The sequence below is a fragment of the Columba livia genome, chromosome 4 (genome assembly GCF_036013475.1).
Source record: "Columba livia isolate bColLiv1 breed racing homer chromosome 4, bColLiv1.pat.W.v2, whole genome shotgun sequence".
NCBI lineage: Eukaryota > Metazoa > Chordata > Aves > Columbiformes > Columbidae > Columba > Columba livia.
Genome location: NC_088605.1, coordinates 25230500 through 25247191, shown reverse-complemented (window position 1 = coordinate 25247191; position 16692 = coordinate 25230500). Strand labels below are relative to the sequence as shown.

Below are 16692 nucleotides of genomic sequence, written 5' to 3'. Positions count from 1 at the left end.
ATTGCCTGGTCTTTGGGAAATGCGAATCACGATGAAATCTCTGATAGCAGATTAGATCTCCATGAAAGTGCTGGTGAAATACATCACTTGCTTTTGTTTTTTTTGCATAAATAATAAGTAATTGCACCATCTCAGCTATTGTATTTCACATTCACTGTTGTTGCAATCTTAATATTGTACCATTAAAGACTTGGTGCAGCCTTAAGCCTTAGTCCCTGACTTTTATGTGCTGTCTGTACATATATATGTGTATACCTAAAGAAAGCCTGTGAGGGGAAGAATTAGGTCTCTGTGGAGTATGGCAGTTCGATCACTTCTTTGGTGGTAAGATAATATTTCATCCGTTTATTACTTTGACTGTTTTGTTGAATGATTTAATAAATTTAATGAATATAGTACTGTGTAGTCTTAGGAGAATAACAAAACAATTTAAATAGAAAACAGCTTATTTGAAGCCCAGTGCTAGGAAATATATTTGAAATACAGGTGTGGAAATATAAGAAACAGCAAGGTGTTTAAAATATAAATTTGAAAGCTGGGAATTTAACAGATGTGTGCTAGTTTAGACTTTTTAAAAGTGTCATTAAAGAGCAGTGGTCTCTCTTGAGTACTGACATTAAGCAAAGCAGTCTTGGGTGCAGCCTTGGCTCTGTCTGGCACTGCTTATCCTGACTTAACACTCCCTCATGTGCTGTTTTGTTGGTTTTCAGTTTTTGTGTACTTTTCTTCTGAAAAATACAGACAAAGGATGTACAGTCTCCAGCTACTGAGAAGCTATGTTTTGTAAACAGACTTTTTTCATTAATTTCTCCTGAGCTTTGTTTATGTTTTTCTAATATTTGCTCATATAACCGACTTTTCTGCCCTGGCTGCAGCAGCTTTCCTTAAGACAGGGTCCTGTTTGTGTTGTTCGATAGCCTCAAGTTTTCTTTCATTTTGTGGCTAAAAAATTTTTGTTCCATGTACAGAGTAAAAGGGTTTTGTATGTCTGAAGAAAACTTAACAGGTTGTCTATGCGTATCCTGTCCCCAGCATAATAATTTGTTTCACTTGTAGTGTTTTGCATGATACTGAAATCTAAGCAAAGTGTTCTGGAGAAAATTAAGTTGATTCCAGTACCATTCTGCTGGCATTAAATGCTCAGGAAGGTTTTAAAAAATAGTAAAAATAAAATGGACACTTTTGTGAGAGGGCTTTAAAAACAAACCAGAAAGCCCTGATTTTCAGCAGTGAGGAAATGCAGGGATTTGGGCAGTACTTTTTGGCACTTGTTGACCCGCTTGTGCCTGGAGCTCCATGCCCAGCCCTTGCTGCCCACAGAAGATGGTGTCACATCTCCCACCTTGTGGTCATCCTCCTGATCTGTGGCAGGTAGGGGTGGACTTTTATTTATTTTTAAACTCTTAGGCATCTCTTATTTAAAAACAACTCAGACTAGGGTTCATATGGAACGATTTATTTATATAATTCTGCCTACATAATTATTAGAGCTGGCTGGAGTTCTATCTCGGAGATTTCTGGTCAAAGGTGATTGATTTCCATCCCCCCGCCCCCAAGCAAACCTTTTTGGGAAAATATCATTTTAATAAAACATTCATAAATCAAGGATGAGGATGGAAGGAAATATCCCTCGTGGGAAGATACTCCTCTGCGCTACGGAAGCGAGAGGTTTGAGTCTCAGTTCATCCTGATCATCTCCCATGCTAGAGCTGCTCTTGTGAATAATTCAGTATACTTGAGGGCAGAGAGAGCAGGGTTGATTTTATAAACTTGGGGTTTGATTTCCCTCCAGGAACAGTCGAATTCCTGCTCTGCCTGTGTCTCTCCAGCTTCCCAAGGAGTGCCTGGCTGCGACCTCCTTTGCACTGGGGCAGTCCCCCTCTGCTGCTCTTGCAAGGAGGCTGTTGCTTAGTGAAACTGCTGGAAGGTGTTCGCTTCATTGCAGTGGAATAAGGAAACAAATCTAAGAATGGTGACATTATAAGTACAACAAATCCCTGAAAAAAACCCCCAAACTTCAATATTGCAGCCAGTGCCAGTAATTACATTGCTATTGTTAGCCAAAGATGAGTTGGTGTGAGAATGGAGTGACTCTGGGCTTGGCTTGGAGCCACTTGCAGAGTAACAGAAAACTCAGCTGAAGAGGCACCCTGACCCCCAAGGAGGAGTGTGTACACTGTGCAACTCTTGGTAGAAATGTCCCAGTAAAATTCTACATCTGCAAAATCTTGCCCTGTATCTCCTAACCTTTTCTTCTAGAGAAAGATATCTTGGTCTAAGCAAGAGACTCAAACTTTAGCACTGCTCAGGTCATGCTTAGTGGGGATGGTTTTCTGTGAAGTTGCTGAAAATCTCCATGTAATCATTGCTTAGCTGAGGAAAAGGCAGGAACAAAGACTATTAATGGAGTAAAATTTACAAAAGAACCCAATGACACATATGTTGCTCTCTCTGTTAAAGCCTCTCTTGTTTAGGTTTCTGCCTTTCCTAGGAATCTGTGTGGAGACTTGCACAATAACTGCATTGAGGACTCTGGGGTGATCCTGGTGAAACCCCAAAACAGGAGCTGACTCAGAGCCTGCAGATAAAAAGCTTTCTTTAATAACTGTATATTACTCTGAATGTGTATCACCACTTCTGGTTTTATTTCTTAGCATAGTCAAATAGTAACTCTATTGCAGAACCCTGGAGGGTCCATGTTGTCTTCATGGTGAAACCAGAGGTAGAGTTCTCTAAAGCTGAAGGTTTCCTGGTAACTCCGCTTGGGCTTGTGCATGTTCATGGAGAGGCACCGTGGTACCAGATTTGCATCACATGTTTGTCCCCTTTCACAGGACAGGGGACACTTTCATGTTACAGTGCCTTGTGAAGATCTATGAGTTTGTAGATAAGAAAAGAGTGGAGGGTTTGGGCTAGCATGTCAAGAACTCAAAGATTCCCTGTTGAAATTCAGACCAGTAATACCAGCTGCTTCTTTTCCACTGTTCAGTGTCTTCTACAGCCAAGTTTGCTGCTTGTTGAAGCTGAGCCCATACTTCAGTGTAATATAGATGCCAGTAAGTGCAGTTGCCTTTTTGTTATGTTCTCCTTCCACTTTATTATGGATTGTTCTGTTTGGTTTATGGGGACCATAAAGCAAATAGGATACTTCGAGTTTATTTCTGAACATGTGGTTTTGTTTTATAAATGAGCACTATGGGTAGAAGTTTCTCAGTGTAGTACAACAGCATTCTCAAGGAGTTTTAGTTGCTACAGCAGGCCAAGATGGAAGTTAATCCTCTATTCTAGTACCATAAATACATTAGGGGAGTTACTGTAGGGCATGGCCATTTTAGTCATCTCAGCATTCTGTCAGCTTAAGCAGCACTGCTACACTTAGTTTATAAAGTGTTTTGTTTGTTTTGAATTATTTCTGATTTGTCCCATTCAAGTTTGGTTGGAGACAACACGTACCTTTGCAGGCAACTTTCAGCCTTGCTGAGATGTGCAAAATCTTAATTGCCTATCCTTGAGAGCCCTGATTGTCTCATTTTGCAAAACCTGGCAATCAGCCTAATGCTCTGTTCTGTGACTAAGAATTGCACTTTTTAATTTTTGCTCATGGGTCTGAACTTACCGTTAACAATCTGAAATTATTTGCAAACACTTATGAATTAATGAATTTAGAATTTTTTCATTCTTTATATTGACACTTTTGATAGATGCATATTTTTATTCTTTATTTCTTTTCATATAGAGTTGTAGGGAATCTGATGAAAGGTTATTTCGTATTTATTTAATTTTCATATCTAGAGCCCAATTTGACACTGAGTACAACCTTATAGCAACAAGACAACAACTTTGGTGTACCGTGCTCTTCTAAATGATGTGAGGTAGTGAAAATAAGTGCCTCAAAACTTTGCTACCAGTCTGGGTAATTTGAGGGTAAAAATATTTCCAGATGACCTTGATAAGAGCTTAATGTGTAACTAGCTAGAAATTTATTATATGTAATTCAGATGGCAGAAGAAGTTGTAGCAGGTGAAATCATGATGCCAGGCTATCAGAACTTTAATTCTCAAAGTATGTTAGTTTATAAAAAGAAGCTGAAATGTGTGTGTTTATGTGCATGCAGTTAGTTTTCTTTGGGGAAGCGAGTTGTGCTCAGGAGTCTGCAGCGTTGTTTCTGGGCTTTGCAGGAGCAGTCGAGTGTTTGCAAGCTGCAAATAAGCAGAGCCACAGACAAGATGCTGTGCTGGAACAGAACTCGTCCCTGCATCTCAGAGGGGCTCTGTTAACATTTCTGTTCCTTCTGTTAATAAAGCTGTGACCTGTGCTTAATCTCTTGTCTGCTTTGGCTGCCTGTGTCTCCTGATCAAAGAGCTTGCCATTGGGCTACTGCCATTACCAACAGCTTGCAAGCTGGTGCTGGACCCTGCGGTTTCTTTAGCCCTGTCCAGAAACTGATCATCTTTTGCATGGTTCTGCTTCCTGATTTAGCAGCCATCAAATGGTCTAAGTTAAATTTATGTGGGGCTGAAAAAATCACTGGTCTAATCAATCCAAGTCATTTTATATGCTAAATCCATGGCCATTGGTTCCTTTGTATTAGGTTGGTGCAAAACTAATTGCAATTTTGGATCATGAATTTTAGATCGTTATAACTAGGCTCAAACACATCTTTATTAATCCATGTAGGAACCATTAAAATAAACACATTTTTGCCAACAAGAAATAAGTTTGTTTATTCCTGTAATTTAAAATTTGTGCTTCAGGATTTGGTGAACTCTTGGAAAGCATTTCACAGTATCACAGTATGTTTGGGATTGGAAGGGACCTCAAAAGATCATCCAGTCCAATCCCCCTGCTGGAGCAGGAACGCCTAGGTGAGGTCACACAGGAACATGTCCAGGTGGGTTTTGAATGTCTCCAGAGAAGGAGATTCCACAACCTCCCTGGGCAGCCTGTTCCAGTGTCTGTCACCCTCACTGAGAAGAAGTTTTTTCTCAAATTTAAGTGGAACCTCTTGTGTTCCAGCTTGATCCCATTACCCCTTGTCCTATCATTGTTTGCCACTGAGAAGAGCCTGGCTCCATCCTCATGGCACTCACCCTTTATATATTTATAAACATTAATGAGGTCCCCCCTTAGTCTCCAAACTAAAGAGACCCAGCTCCCTCAGCCTTTCTTCATAAGGGAGGTGCTCCACTCCCTTAATCATCTTTTTTTGCTGCATCCTGCTGGTTGTCGAAGCATTTTCCCTGCTGAAAGTTCTCAAGACGCTTGGTAGTCAGTTGATGAGAGGTCAGGTGAATATGATGGATGAGGCAAAACTTTGTAGCCCAGTTTGTTCAACTTTTGAAGCGTTGGTTGCACGACGTGTCGTTGGGTGTTGTCATGGAGGAGAATTGGGCCCTTTCTTTTGACCAATGCCAGCTGCAGGTGTTGCAGTTTTCAGTGCATCTCATTGATTTGTTGAGCACACTCCTCAGATGTCACGTTTCACTGGGATTCAGAAAGCTGCAGTGCATCAGACCAGCAGCAGACCATCAAACAGTCACTGTGACCTTTTTTTGGTGCGAGTTTGGCTTTGGGAAGATCTTTGAAGGTTCGTCTCCATCCAACCACTGAGCTGGTCGTCACCGGTTGTCATATAAAATCCGCTATTCGTTGCATGTCAAATCTGATCAAGAAATGGTTTGTTGTTGTTCTGTAGAATAAAAGAAGATGGCACTTCAAAACAACCATTTTTTTATTTTCGGTCAGCTCATGAGGCGCCCACTGATGGAGCTTTTTCACCTTTCCAGTTTGCTTCAAGCGCAGAGTGGTTGAATTCGAGTTCTTCGGCAACTTCTCATGTAGTTGTCAGAGGCTCAGCTTTGGTTGCTCTTAGTTGGTCGTTGTCATCTTCTCCTGGCTGCCACTACACTCCTCATCTTCAAGGCTCTGGTCTCCTTTGTGAAACTTCTTGAACCATCACTGTACTGTATGTTTGTTTGCAGTTCCTGGGCCAAATGCGTTGTTGATGTTGGGAGTTGTGTCCACTGCTTTATGACCTATTTTGAACTCAAATAAGAAGATCACTCGATTATTTTTTTTATCCAACGAGATTTCCATAGTGTAAAATAAAGTAAACAGCAAAAAATAAGCCAGTAGCAAAAAAAAGGCACGAAGTGCATTGAAATGATGTATAAGATAACCACATTTATTTAAGAATGTGTTCCAATATCAAACAGCAAATTTCAACAAAGAAATGAGCGCAATTCCTTTTGCACCAACCTAATGCTACTCCCTTAAGCACGTGGGTAGGCTGCTTGTCCTCCAAAGCATTTTGGTTGCCCTTTTTTCCCCCCAAGACAGCTTATCCTGGCTATCTTTTTCATATGGCACTGTGCTTTGGTTTTGGTAATTCTGATCAGGTTTGATTACACATTGTTTTCCTTCAGACCTGGTAAGGGTTATTTTTGGATGGCATTTGAAATTGAAGTTGCAGGCTATAGAAGACAACATCCTTCTTGATTTATTAGTCATCTCAGTTGTGGAAATTTAAGTTACGATTTCTGAGTTTGCATGTCTCTGTAAGAGCGAATGAAGTTTATGCTCGTGCTCTGTAATTGCTTGTGCATTTAAAGTAGAGTTGTTTGTAATTAACAAATAAGTCTGAGGTGTGACCTTTATTGTAGAGTTTGAGTAATTTATACATTGATTAATAAAAAAAGTTAAGGCTCTGGAGTTTAATTTACACAAAGGGATTAGAAAAAATGACTGAGATTTACTTAGCAAATGTTGCTGTGAATGTATAGATCTGATGGCAGAAGGTCTTATTATCTGTGCTTGCAAGTAGCCAATAGCTAAAACACGCTCCATCTTCTTGCCATGACAACACTGGTTTTGCCTGCCAGATTGTTCCATTCTACATGGGGGGGAAATCTAATTAAAGGCAGATTGAATTGAATTTGGAAAAGGCTTAGTTTGCTGTCTTGTGTTGTCCCTTACTAAATACAGAATTAGTGGTGATTGCATGTCATGGTTATGCCTTACATAAATGAAAGAATTGCTCTTTATTTCTCCAAGTGATCATTTGATTTAAGAATACTCTAGCAGCATAAGGTGACCCAGGTCATCTGCAACATAGAGTTTCAGTCAGATAGTCAAATATAAACTGATCATTTAAATGTATATATCTTGATAAAATGAAAAGTAAAGGAACAATGGATGAAGCCTGTTTCTTTTTGTAATTGTTATTTTTATTGTTTTTCTTTTGTAGCTGTTGGAGTCTGATTCTGGGAGGCATCTTGTCTGTGAGGTTTTGCTGGATGAGGAATTTGGCTGTGTGGGAAGGAGGAGGAAAAAATGGGAAATGGGAGGACATACTCCACTCGAGTGCCAGAACTCGTTGCAGGATCTGAAGGGCAATGCTAGAGCAGAGCCAGCACTGCCGCTGGGCTGTTGCAGTCAGTTCACAGCGCGATTAGCTCTAAAAGGAAAATGGCACTGTCGTGGCAGCAGGGGCTGGCAGGGTGTCACCTGGGCACGGAGGGGCCAGCACAGAAAGCTGTCAGATGGTGATTTCAGTAGGACTAGGTGAAGCAGAAATAGCTGGAAATGGAAGAAGCTGCATTTAGCAAGCAGGTCCACGTGATGATCTTGTTCTGATGTGAGGACAGAGCCAGGGAGGAGTGGAGTGGGCAGCAGTTGTTGTCTGGGCACGGGGGTTGGAATAGGTGATCTTGAAAAGGTCCTTCCCGTCCTCAGCAATTCTGAGGCTTGTGCAGAGGTGTCTGCAGACAGGTTTGAGTGTGGATGTACAAGCTGCTTCCAGACTTGCTCCTTTCCTGATCTTGTCTTCCCAAAGCCGTTCTACCCGCCACCAGAATTTGCTTTCCTGGCTTTGCTGAGTTTTTTCTCTCCAGCTTCTAAGCTCAGTCCAGTGGAGATGTTGTTGCTGGAGGGAGTGGCGAGAAGAAAGCCCCTAGCTGTAGGAACATCGTCTGTTGCTCTGATCTACCACAGCACTTCACTCAAGTGTTTTCCTTCCTTTTTCGTTCTGGAAGTGTGGATATGTAGGCAAGAAGGAGCACTGTGACACTTGATGCTAAGAAACATTCTGGTCTTGTTTCTGCTTTCAGCTACATTAATGTAAATCCAGACTTTATGAAGATGCTTTTGGCTATCATCTGTTTAACTGTTACCAGTTAGCTTGTCTAGGTTGAAGAATGAATGCAGGTGTGAGAAGACAGTGTGTTAACATACTTAATTAAGAATTAATGTTTTAACACTGGGATTCACCATTAGCAGTGGAGGGAGTTAGCTGGTGTTGAGTTGCAATCCTTGTGTAATGGGGACGTTCTCTCCAGCTGCTTAGTCCTTAGCTAGAACCAAAGCTCACAAGACCTGAGGCTGTAGCCCTGTGGGATGAGTTTGTTGTTAAACGTTTTGTACTCAATAGATATCCTTGCAGAAAGGAAATCTGCTTTATTAAAAGGTTTGTATTATTTCTTTCCTATATTTCCTAGACACAATGGCAGAAATAGTTGTAAGTGCATAGAAATACCCTGTCTCCCACTGTATGTATTATTCACATCCAAACCAGAGACTTCAAGGTGAAATGGTTTACTTATGAGAAGATGGCCAGGGAAGGGTCCCATACTTGCTGCCCTTTTATGATTCCCTCCTGTGGTATCAACCCTGCAGACTATGCTGCTTAGTCTTATGCTGGATCTCATTCTGCAGATTTTCATGTGAATGTGCCTTACTACTGTGTTTATTTTTCATCAATGCTGTTGTGGTTTCCTGAGTAATTGAGGAAAACCTCAGTTTATCTAGTGTCATGAAGTTTTTGCTACAGCATGTTGATTGAAACTGAAGAATATTGTTGAACTTGTTCTTCTAGTAAAGCACGTGTAAAGAAAAATGTCATAGTTATTTTTAATTACTTGCTGCCTTAGACTAGCTGCTTCTGTACTTTAATAACTGTCAAATATGATTGAAAGCTCAAAAGATCCTTACTGTCACATCCTGGGGTTTGTTTGGAATGCTTAACGTCTCTCCAGGAGCTTCTGAAATGTGGTATTTTTATTTTGTGTTTTCCTTTGGTTTTAATTCTTCAATGATCCCTCTTTTCAGATTTCAAATTATAATCTATTTCCTGATGCATTGCTGACGCCCCGTGAGCCATGTCAGAAGTACTTCCAGGTCAGATGCCCTTTAAAAGATTCTACTATACAAATATATGAAACTCTCCTCTTCTTTTCCTCCTTCTTCTTCCCAGGCCCATATTTTGCTTTCATTTTGCACTTACACATGAAAGAGAACAAGCACTTTCTTTTCTTTTTAACAGTGCCTTTTAAAATAAACTATTCAGCTTTTTAAAAGCTATTCCTATAGACAATACAATGCAAAAAAGGTCTTATTAGAGGTAAAGGTAAATCGGCCATGCACTGTTTTCTGTGTGCAATGGCATTATCTCTGTAGGGCTGTAAGGTTTATGACAAGATTGAAAAACATCAATAAAACCTATTCAAGTAAAAGTGTTATTTGTAATATTACGATGCTTAGAAAGTGGGGGCTACTTTGTTAAACATTATAGTGGTGAAAGTACATTAATCTATATCTGTACGTATGTGTCTATACATTAAGAGTATGCAGTTAAGACTGATTTGTTTTTAAAAGTAAATAAGCTAAAACCATTAATGAATTGCTACGGCAGGGCAGATCTACATAGCAAAGTGCTGTCTTTAAGCAGCAACACTTCAATAGTATGTTATTATTCCCAGTAACAATGTCCTGATTTTTCTTAGTTTTTCACCAGAGCCCAGTATTTTTTTATTATAATACCCTGTTTTTACTCACTTATAACTTACCACTGTTCACCCGCTTTGGCTGAGACACACATATCAACTTGGTGATTCCTGGTCTGCTTGTCTTTGCTTTTCAGCAAAAGACAGAGGAGTTTAAGCAAGGGTGCCCTGTGCCAGTCTTCGCTGGCAGCCCGAGCAGGGGGGCCGGGGTCAGCCTGCAGCGGGGTGCTTGGGTGCAGGACCCCGGGCACAGGGCTGCGGGCTCGCTGGCAAGGGGAGCCGCTGCAGTGTGTGGCAAGGGAAGCAAGGTCGGTGGGAGAGACAAGAGAAGAGAGACGGGAAGTTGCCCTTTGCAATTTTGGTCTTGAAATCGCAGGCGCAGGAAGAAGTTGCATTTCCTTGAAGTTTCTAAATTAGGAAGTTGGGATGTGCTTCCTCTGGGAAAACCGACGTGTTTCAAGCATCACCATGTCCTGTATAAAGGAGGGCCAGGCTGTCACTTTTCTTCCTTGTGCTGTTCTACTGTGCAATCTAGGGTGTTTTTCAGTGCATTTAAGCATTTCCTTGCATTCAAACATTTTCCAGCACTTTAGTGAGTCCTGGTGTGGTACCGAGTTCTGCCCTTGAGACACAAGATCTGCCCATTCCCATCTGTATTTCTTGTTCTCTTTTTACCTCTTTTGTTGCTTCCCTTTTCCCCACCTTTATGGCTGTTTTCGAGCACGGAGGGAGCCTGGCAGGGTGTGCGGGGTGACGGCCGGGGAGCAAGGGCCTGTCCCTGGAGAGGACAGTCTGCTCTGCTCTGTGCTCACCTGGCGGCATGGATCATTTGATCATGATGGCTTGGTCAGCAGATCATTTGAAAGGGGGTCAGGAGGGGGGAGGTGGTGTCTAGTGAAAGGTTCTTTCTGCTTAAGATTGTACACCAACCAGTTTAGCACTCAGCTTGCAAACACAGCTTGGGTTGCAAAAACTTTGGTAGGCTTTGGCTCAGTTGTTGATCAATGTGCCAGTGTTCTTCATAAAGCCATGAGGGGGAGTTTTATCAAGCAGATTAGTAAAACATCATAACATTTTGTTTCAGTGTTTCTACGTGCTTATTCTTAGAGTGTTTTTGATAAATGAAATGCTAAGGGCAGGAGACTGGCTAAAGATAATCTGGTAGGCAAACACTTAAGCTTTATCTAGGAAGATTATTTTTTAAGAAATTTGTTCAGTAGTAAAAATAGTGGCAAACATTGCATGAAGCAGCTCACTTGTAACAGAACAAGTATACATTTCAGTCTTGTCCCAGATTGCAGCAGTTGTATTTATTGATGGAAACAATATGCTTGTTTTGACTTGCTAAAGCATAAAATAAAATGTAATCTAGTGAAGTCCGTAGATATGGTGCAATTCTATAAGTTCTAAAGCTCAGGCAGTGGGTTAAAATTATCCTTCCCCTATTAATGTATTTTTTTACGCAACCCCCAGATTGTCACACTCTTAACTGATTCAAAAATGTGTAAAGCAGCCAGTCCATAAGCACAGACCATTTTGTGTTCTTAGATTGAAACATGTGCTTTGGTAACTCTAAGTAGGATGAGATGTGGCCTTGTTTACATTAGACTTGGTTGGTTTTAGGCAAGACGCAGAAAGCAACATTTATTGATGTATTTATATGAGAAGTATGTGTACGAAGTTACTTTGAATTATGTGATGGTTGTGTTTTATAAGTCTTTTGTGGCTAAAGTTGAAATTGTCTATGGAATGCTTGTAAACTGTTACCTAAGCTGTTGGCTTTCGCACAGTGAGTGTGGGTTGATCTGTCTTAAGAATTTGCAGTTGGTCTACACTGACTGACTGGGGCTTGAGGAAATGGCAGACATGAAAATTTGTAAAATTGATTTGAAATTCTGTTTTGGACAAGTTTTAGAAATTGTTCTAGGCAGTTGATGCAGGGAACAGAGTATATTGGGTCTACTTGGTTTTAAATGAAGCAGAGAGATGGTTGGAAGTGTGCAGCTTTGGCAGCACATCAAAAAGAGGGAACACTAGAACTGTGTGCACATTTAGGTAATGTTGTGAAGTGCTTTTTTGCACTCTGTGTTTATGTATATGTTCTTTTAAAACCCATATATTTGATCTCTTGTAAATCTGTACAGCAGTCAGTTATGTCATATATCAAATATACAAGGATGCAGCGCAACTCAGCTGCAATGATCTGTCATCAGCTAGCTCAAATTATAGCTTTTCATTCCTGGGTAAGCTCCAGACACGTTTTCATGTGCAATATAAGCAGTCAGTGATATCTGAGAATTACAAACAACAGAAAGGGTGTTTCATGCTATGACAGATGGGAGTGATTTATTAAATGGCCTCTAATTTGGTTGCCAGGTCTCAAACAACAGTGACTACTACAGTATGTAAATTGAGGTGTTCATGGTGTTAGGCAGATTAGCGGGAGCCATAAATAGGCAGCACAGGAACAAATGGTAGTTTTTTTAAAAATATAGTTTTAATCTTTTTTTCATGGTCTAAAATATCTCTTCCCTCAACAAACTTAAAATTTTTCAAAATGCGAGCTGTGCCTGTGGCTAATAAAAATCAGAAAGCTGTCTACAAGCAGACAAAACAATGGTTTTATTTAACTGTGGAATATTATGTGTACTCTGCCTTAGGATGTATGTTTTGTCCTTTGATTTGAGCTTTGTTAGCTGTCTTCATCCCTGGAGCAGCTCTTAAAGTTGATTTCAGTATTTTGTCAAGGTTTGGTTTTCTTTTTCCTCCCCATAGAAATCAAATACAGTATTGTGATATACTCTACCTTTGGTATTCCCTGCCTTCTGACCCTCTTCTTCCCCCTTCCAAAACACAAACAAAACACAACCCAAAGAAATACAAAACAAAAAAACACACATGTAAAACTAAATGGACAAAGAGAAGGTGCAAGTATTGTATTAGGCAACAGCTGACTGGCCAGTCTGGCTTAAAATTAACAGTGCCTGAGTTCTGCTCTTGATGAAAATGGAGCAGCATCTGCCTGCAGTCTGCTTAGACATCTCAAATTTTCTGCTTCCTAGTGGTGAGTGCTCAAGGAGCTCTTTCCCTTCTCTTTGTTGGAAGTAGAGATGAAATACTAAAATTACATGATGGTAGGGATGACTTCTAGTCTCCCAGGCATTTGCAAAGGGCACCTCCCCTGTCCCCAACCCTGTCTGCAACTGGATCAGATATCAAAAAACTGCCTTTGTGTAGGGTCAAGCTTTCTGCTTTTTCTCAGCTTCGTGGTCCTGATGATCTCTTTATATTTTTCTGCTTCTGTTTTTCCTAAGCTTTTGTCTGTTCTCTTACCCACTTAGGTTGTGGTAATTTTCCTACTATAAAGCAATAATGTAAAGTGCCACATCCCTTTACCAGAAGCCCTAGCAAAGTAGTGTAGATGATGACTGTGTTTCACAACTGTTTCTTTTGCTTTTCTAGTCGATTCCGGTGTGGACGCGTTGGCAGTGTTTATGGCAAGCGGCAGCACGACGGACGTTGTGAACCGCAACAGCCCTGCCACCCCACCCAACACCCTGAACCTGCGCTCTTCGCATAACGAACTTCTGAATGCGGAAATCAGGCACACGGAGACCAAGAACAGCACTCCTCCAAAATGCAGGAAAAAATACGCGCTGACTAACATTCAGACAGCCATGGGTCTTTCCGATCCCGCAGCGCAGCCCCTCCTGGGGAACAGCTCTGCCAATATAAAGCTGGTGAAGAATGGAGAAAACCAGCTCAGGAAAGCTGCCGAGCAGGGACAGCAGGATCCCAACAAAAACCTGAGTACCACTGCGGGCATGAATGTAACTTCTGAGAAGTTTGAAGGCAAAGAGCCGATCCCGCAGGATTCCTCTGGCTGTGAAATATTGCCCTTGCAGCCGAGGAGGACCAAGAGCTTCCTGAATTATTACACAGATCTAGAGACATCTGCGAGAGAGCTAGAGCAGAGTTTTGTTGCCATGGAAGATAAATCTGCTCAAAGCAACAGCCAGGCTTCTACCGTTATTGTCAATGGGGAAGTCCTGCCCCGGAAACAAAACAAGATGTCAAGCCCAGAGGATGGCCAAGTTGCCACAGTGTCATCAAGCCCTGAGACTAAGAAGGACCACCCAAAAACTGGGGCGAAAACAGATTGCGCCCTCCATAGGATTCAAAACCTGGCCCCAAGCGATGAGGACTCCAGCTGGACTACGCTGTCCCAGGACAGTGCCTCACCGAGCTCGCCTGATGAAACAGGTAGGCAAGTAAAAGCTGCTCGTGGCTACAGTTTTAGAAATATGTTGCACAGCCTCTCTCAGGTGGTGACTGGAATGAGAGAGGCACCTTAGTGATGCTTTGGGACAGGAAGTGGATTGCATCAAAACACAAGTGCTGGGTTTGCAGGCAGCTCCTTGTCTGCTTGGGAACGCTTGGAACCAGTCTGCTTGATCCTCGCGGCTTTACTGGGCACCAGAGAATGCTATAGACAGGGTCCTGAGAATATGCTAACTGCACCTTTTGCTACTTTATAAATAATTGCTCTTCACTAATCAGTGGGTACATGTTGTGAGAAGTAGGTGATTGTCTGGAGATACTAAACTACCTACACACAACAAACAAACTTTTTTTTCTGAGCAATGATTTTTAGGTTCAGCAAAGGTTTTTACTTTTCTAATTTAAATCCTAATAGGTGTCCCCCCGGCTGCCCTCAAGTCATTTGATGATATTCTCTTATTTTAAAAAAAGTCCTCCCAAAGCTTGGGTCATTTAATTTCTGTGCGGTGGTTCTCTCAGTAACTGAGAAGCTGAAACCATGGCATGTCATGGCATATTTTGAAAGCCTAGGCTCATTAATTATTTGAACAGTAATTATGACTTGTGTGCTAGCTCTGTTGTGATTTACAACACATCCGTATTTTTTAAAAAACTCTAGAGATCTCATTTACTCTAGTTAATGGACTTTGTCACTTTTTTTTATGTCCAAGCCAATATAAAAGGGTACAGCTTTGTCAAAATGAGGGAAGGGAATCTGATTCTCAATGATAACATGGGGCTAAAGAAGTTCATCAGATATTCTTTGTATTTTTATTTCATTATTACACCACAGAGATTTTGTACTGTTTGGAGGCTACCGTGGTCCAAATCTGCAGCTCTGTTACTTGTCAGTCGTGCATTATTATTAAAATAGTCATGTTTATTTTTCACCTACATTTTTTGAATCTATGTGGTGCAAACAGCAGGAGTCAAGTGGATGCTCCAGAGCCCAAACTCAAGGGGAGAATGAGGGATGAGGCTCTGACACTAGTGCTGTTTTCTGTTTGTGGTTTTCTTTTGGACGAAGCTCAGCAGAATGTCTGTAGAAGGCAGGCACTTCACAGTATCACAGTATGTTTGGGATTGGAAGGGACCTCAAAAGATCATCTAGTCCAATCCCCCTGCTGGAGCATGAACGCCTAGGTGAGGTCGCACAGGAACATGTCCAGGCGGGTTTTGAATGTCTCCAGAGAAGGAGACTCCACAACCTCCCTGGGCAGCCTGTTCCAGTGTCTGTCACCCTCACTGAGAAGAAGTTTCTTCTCAAATTTAAGTGGAACCTCTTGTGTTCCAGCTTGATCCCATTACCCCTTGTCCTATCATTGTTTGCCACCGAGAAGAGCCTGGCTCCATCCTCATGGCACTCACCCTTTATATATTTATAAGCATTAATGAGGTCCCCCCTTCGTCTCCTCTTTTCCAAACTAAAGAGACCCAGCTCCCTCAGCCTTTCTTCATAAGGGAGGTGCTCCACTCCCTTAATCATCTTCGTTGCCCTACGCTGGACTCTCTCCAGCAGTTCCCTGTCCTTCTTGAACTGAGGGGCCCAGAACTGGACACAATATTCCAGATGTGGTCTCACCAGGGTGGAGTAGAGGGGAAGGAGAACCTCTCTCAACCTAGTAACCACCCCCCTTGTAATACACCCCAGGATGCCATTGGCCTTCCTGGCCACAAGGGCACAGTGCTGGCTCATGGTCATCCTGTTGTCCACCAGGACCCCCAGGTCCCTTTCCCCTACACTGCTCTCTAATATGTAATTTCCCAACCTATACTGGAACCTGGGGTTGTTCCTGCCCAGATGCAGGACTCTACACTTTCCCTTGTTAAATTTCATTAGGTTAATTCCCCGCCCAACTCTCCAGCCTGTCCAGGTCACGCTGGATGGCAGCACAGCCTTCTGGCGTGTCAGCCACTCCTCCCAGCTTGGTGTCATCAGCAAACTTGCTGATAGTACACTCTATTTCCTCGTCTAAATCGTTAATGAATATATTGAATAATATTGGCCCCAATACTGACCCCTGAGGCACTCCACTAGATACTGGCCTCCAACTAGACTCCACACCATTGACTACCACTCTGTGGCTTCTCTCCTTAAGCCAGTTTGCAACCCACCTCACTACTCTATTGTCTAGACCACACCTCCTCAACTTAGCTGTGAGGATGCTGTGGGAGACTGTGTCAAAGGCTTTACTGAAGTCAAGGTAGACCACATCCACCGCTCTGCCATCATCCATCCACCTTGTTACATTCTCATAAAAGGCTATGAGGTTGGTCAAGCATGACTTACCCTTGGTAAAGCCATGCTGACTGCCCCTAATAACCCTCTTATCCTTGATATGCCTTGAGATGGCACCAAGGATAAGCTGTTCCATTACTTTCCCAGGGACAGAGGTGAGGCTGACCGGTCTATAGCTACCCGGGTCCTCCTTCTTGCCCTTTTTGAAGACTGGAGTGACATTTGCTTTTCTCCAATCCTCGGGCACCTCCCCTGTTTCCCAAGACTTGGCAAAGATGATGGAGAGCGGTCCAGCAATGACTTCAGCCAGCTCCCTCAGCACCTGCAGATGCATCCCATCTGGACCCATGGATT

General features: G+C 42.0%; 1 protein-coding gene across 25 annotated transcripts in view; it reads left to right on the top strand.

The window, feature by feature from the left end:
- The window catches only part of APBB2 (amyloid beta precursor protein binding family B member 2), a 181440-nt gene that overhangs the window by 73404 nt on the left and 91344 nt on the right, over positions 1–16692 (top strand). For 13 of the 25 annotated variants that reach the window (XM_065060761.1, XM_065060749.1, XM_065060743.1 and 10 more), the window contains one exon: positions 13242–14042. In XM_065060761.1, coding sequence (XP_064916833.1) covers positions 13242–14042 — 801 coding nt within the window. Of the gene's footprint in view, positions 1–2989; positions 3057–9105; positions 9175–13241; positions 14043–16692 lie in introns of all 25 variants that reach the window. The other 12 variants (XM_065060764.1, XM_065060759.1, XM_065060756.1 and 9 more) reach the window with 2 other exon arrangements.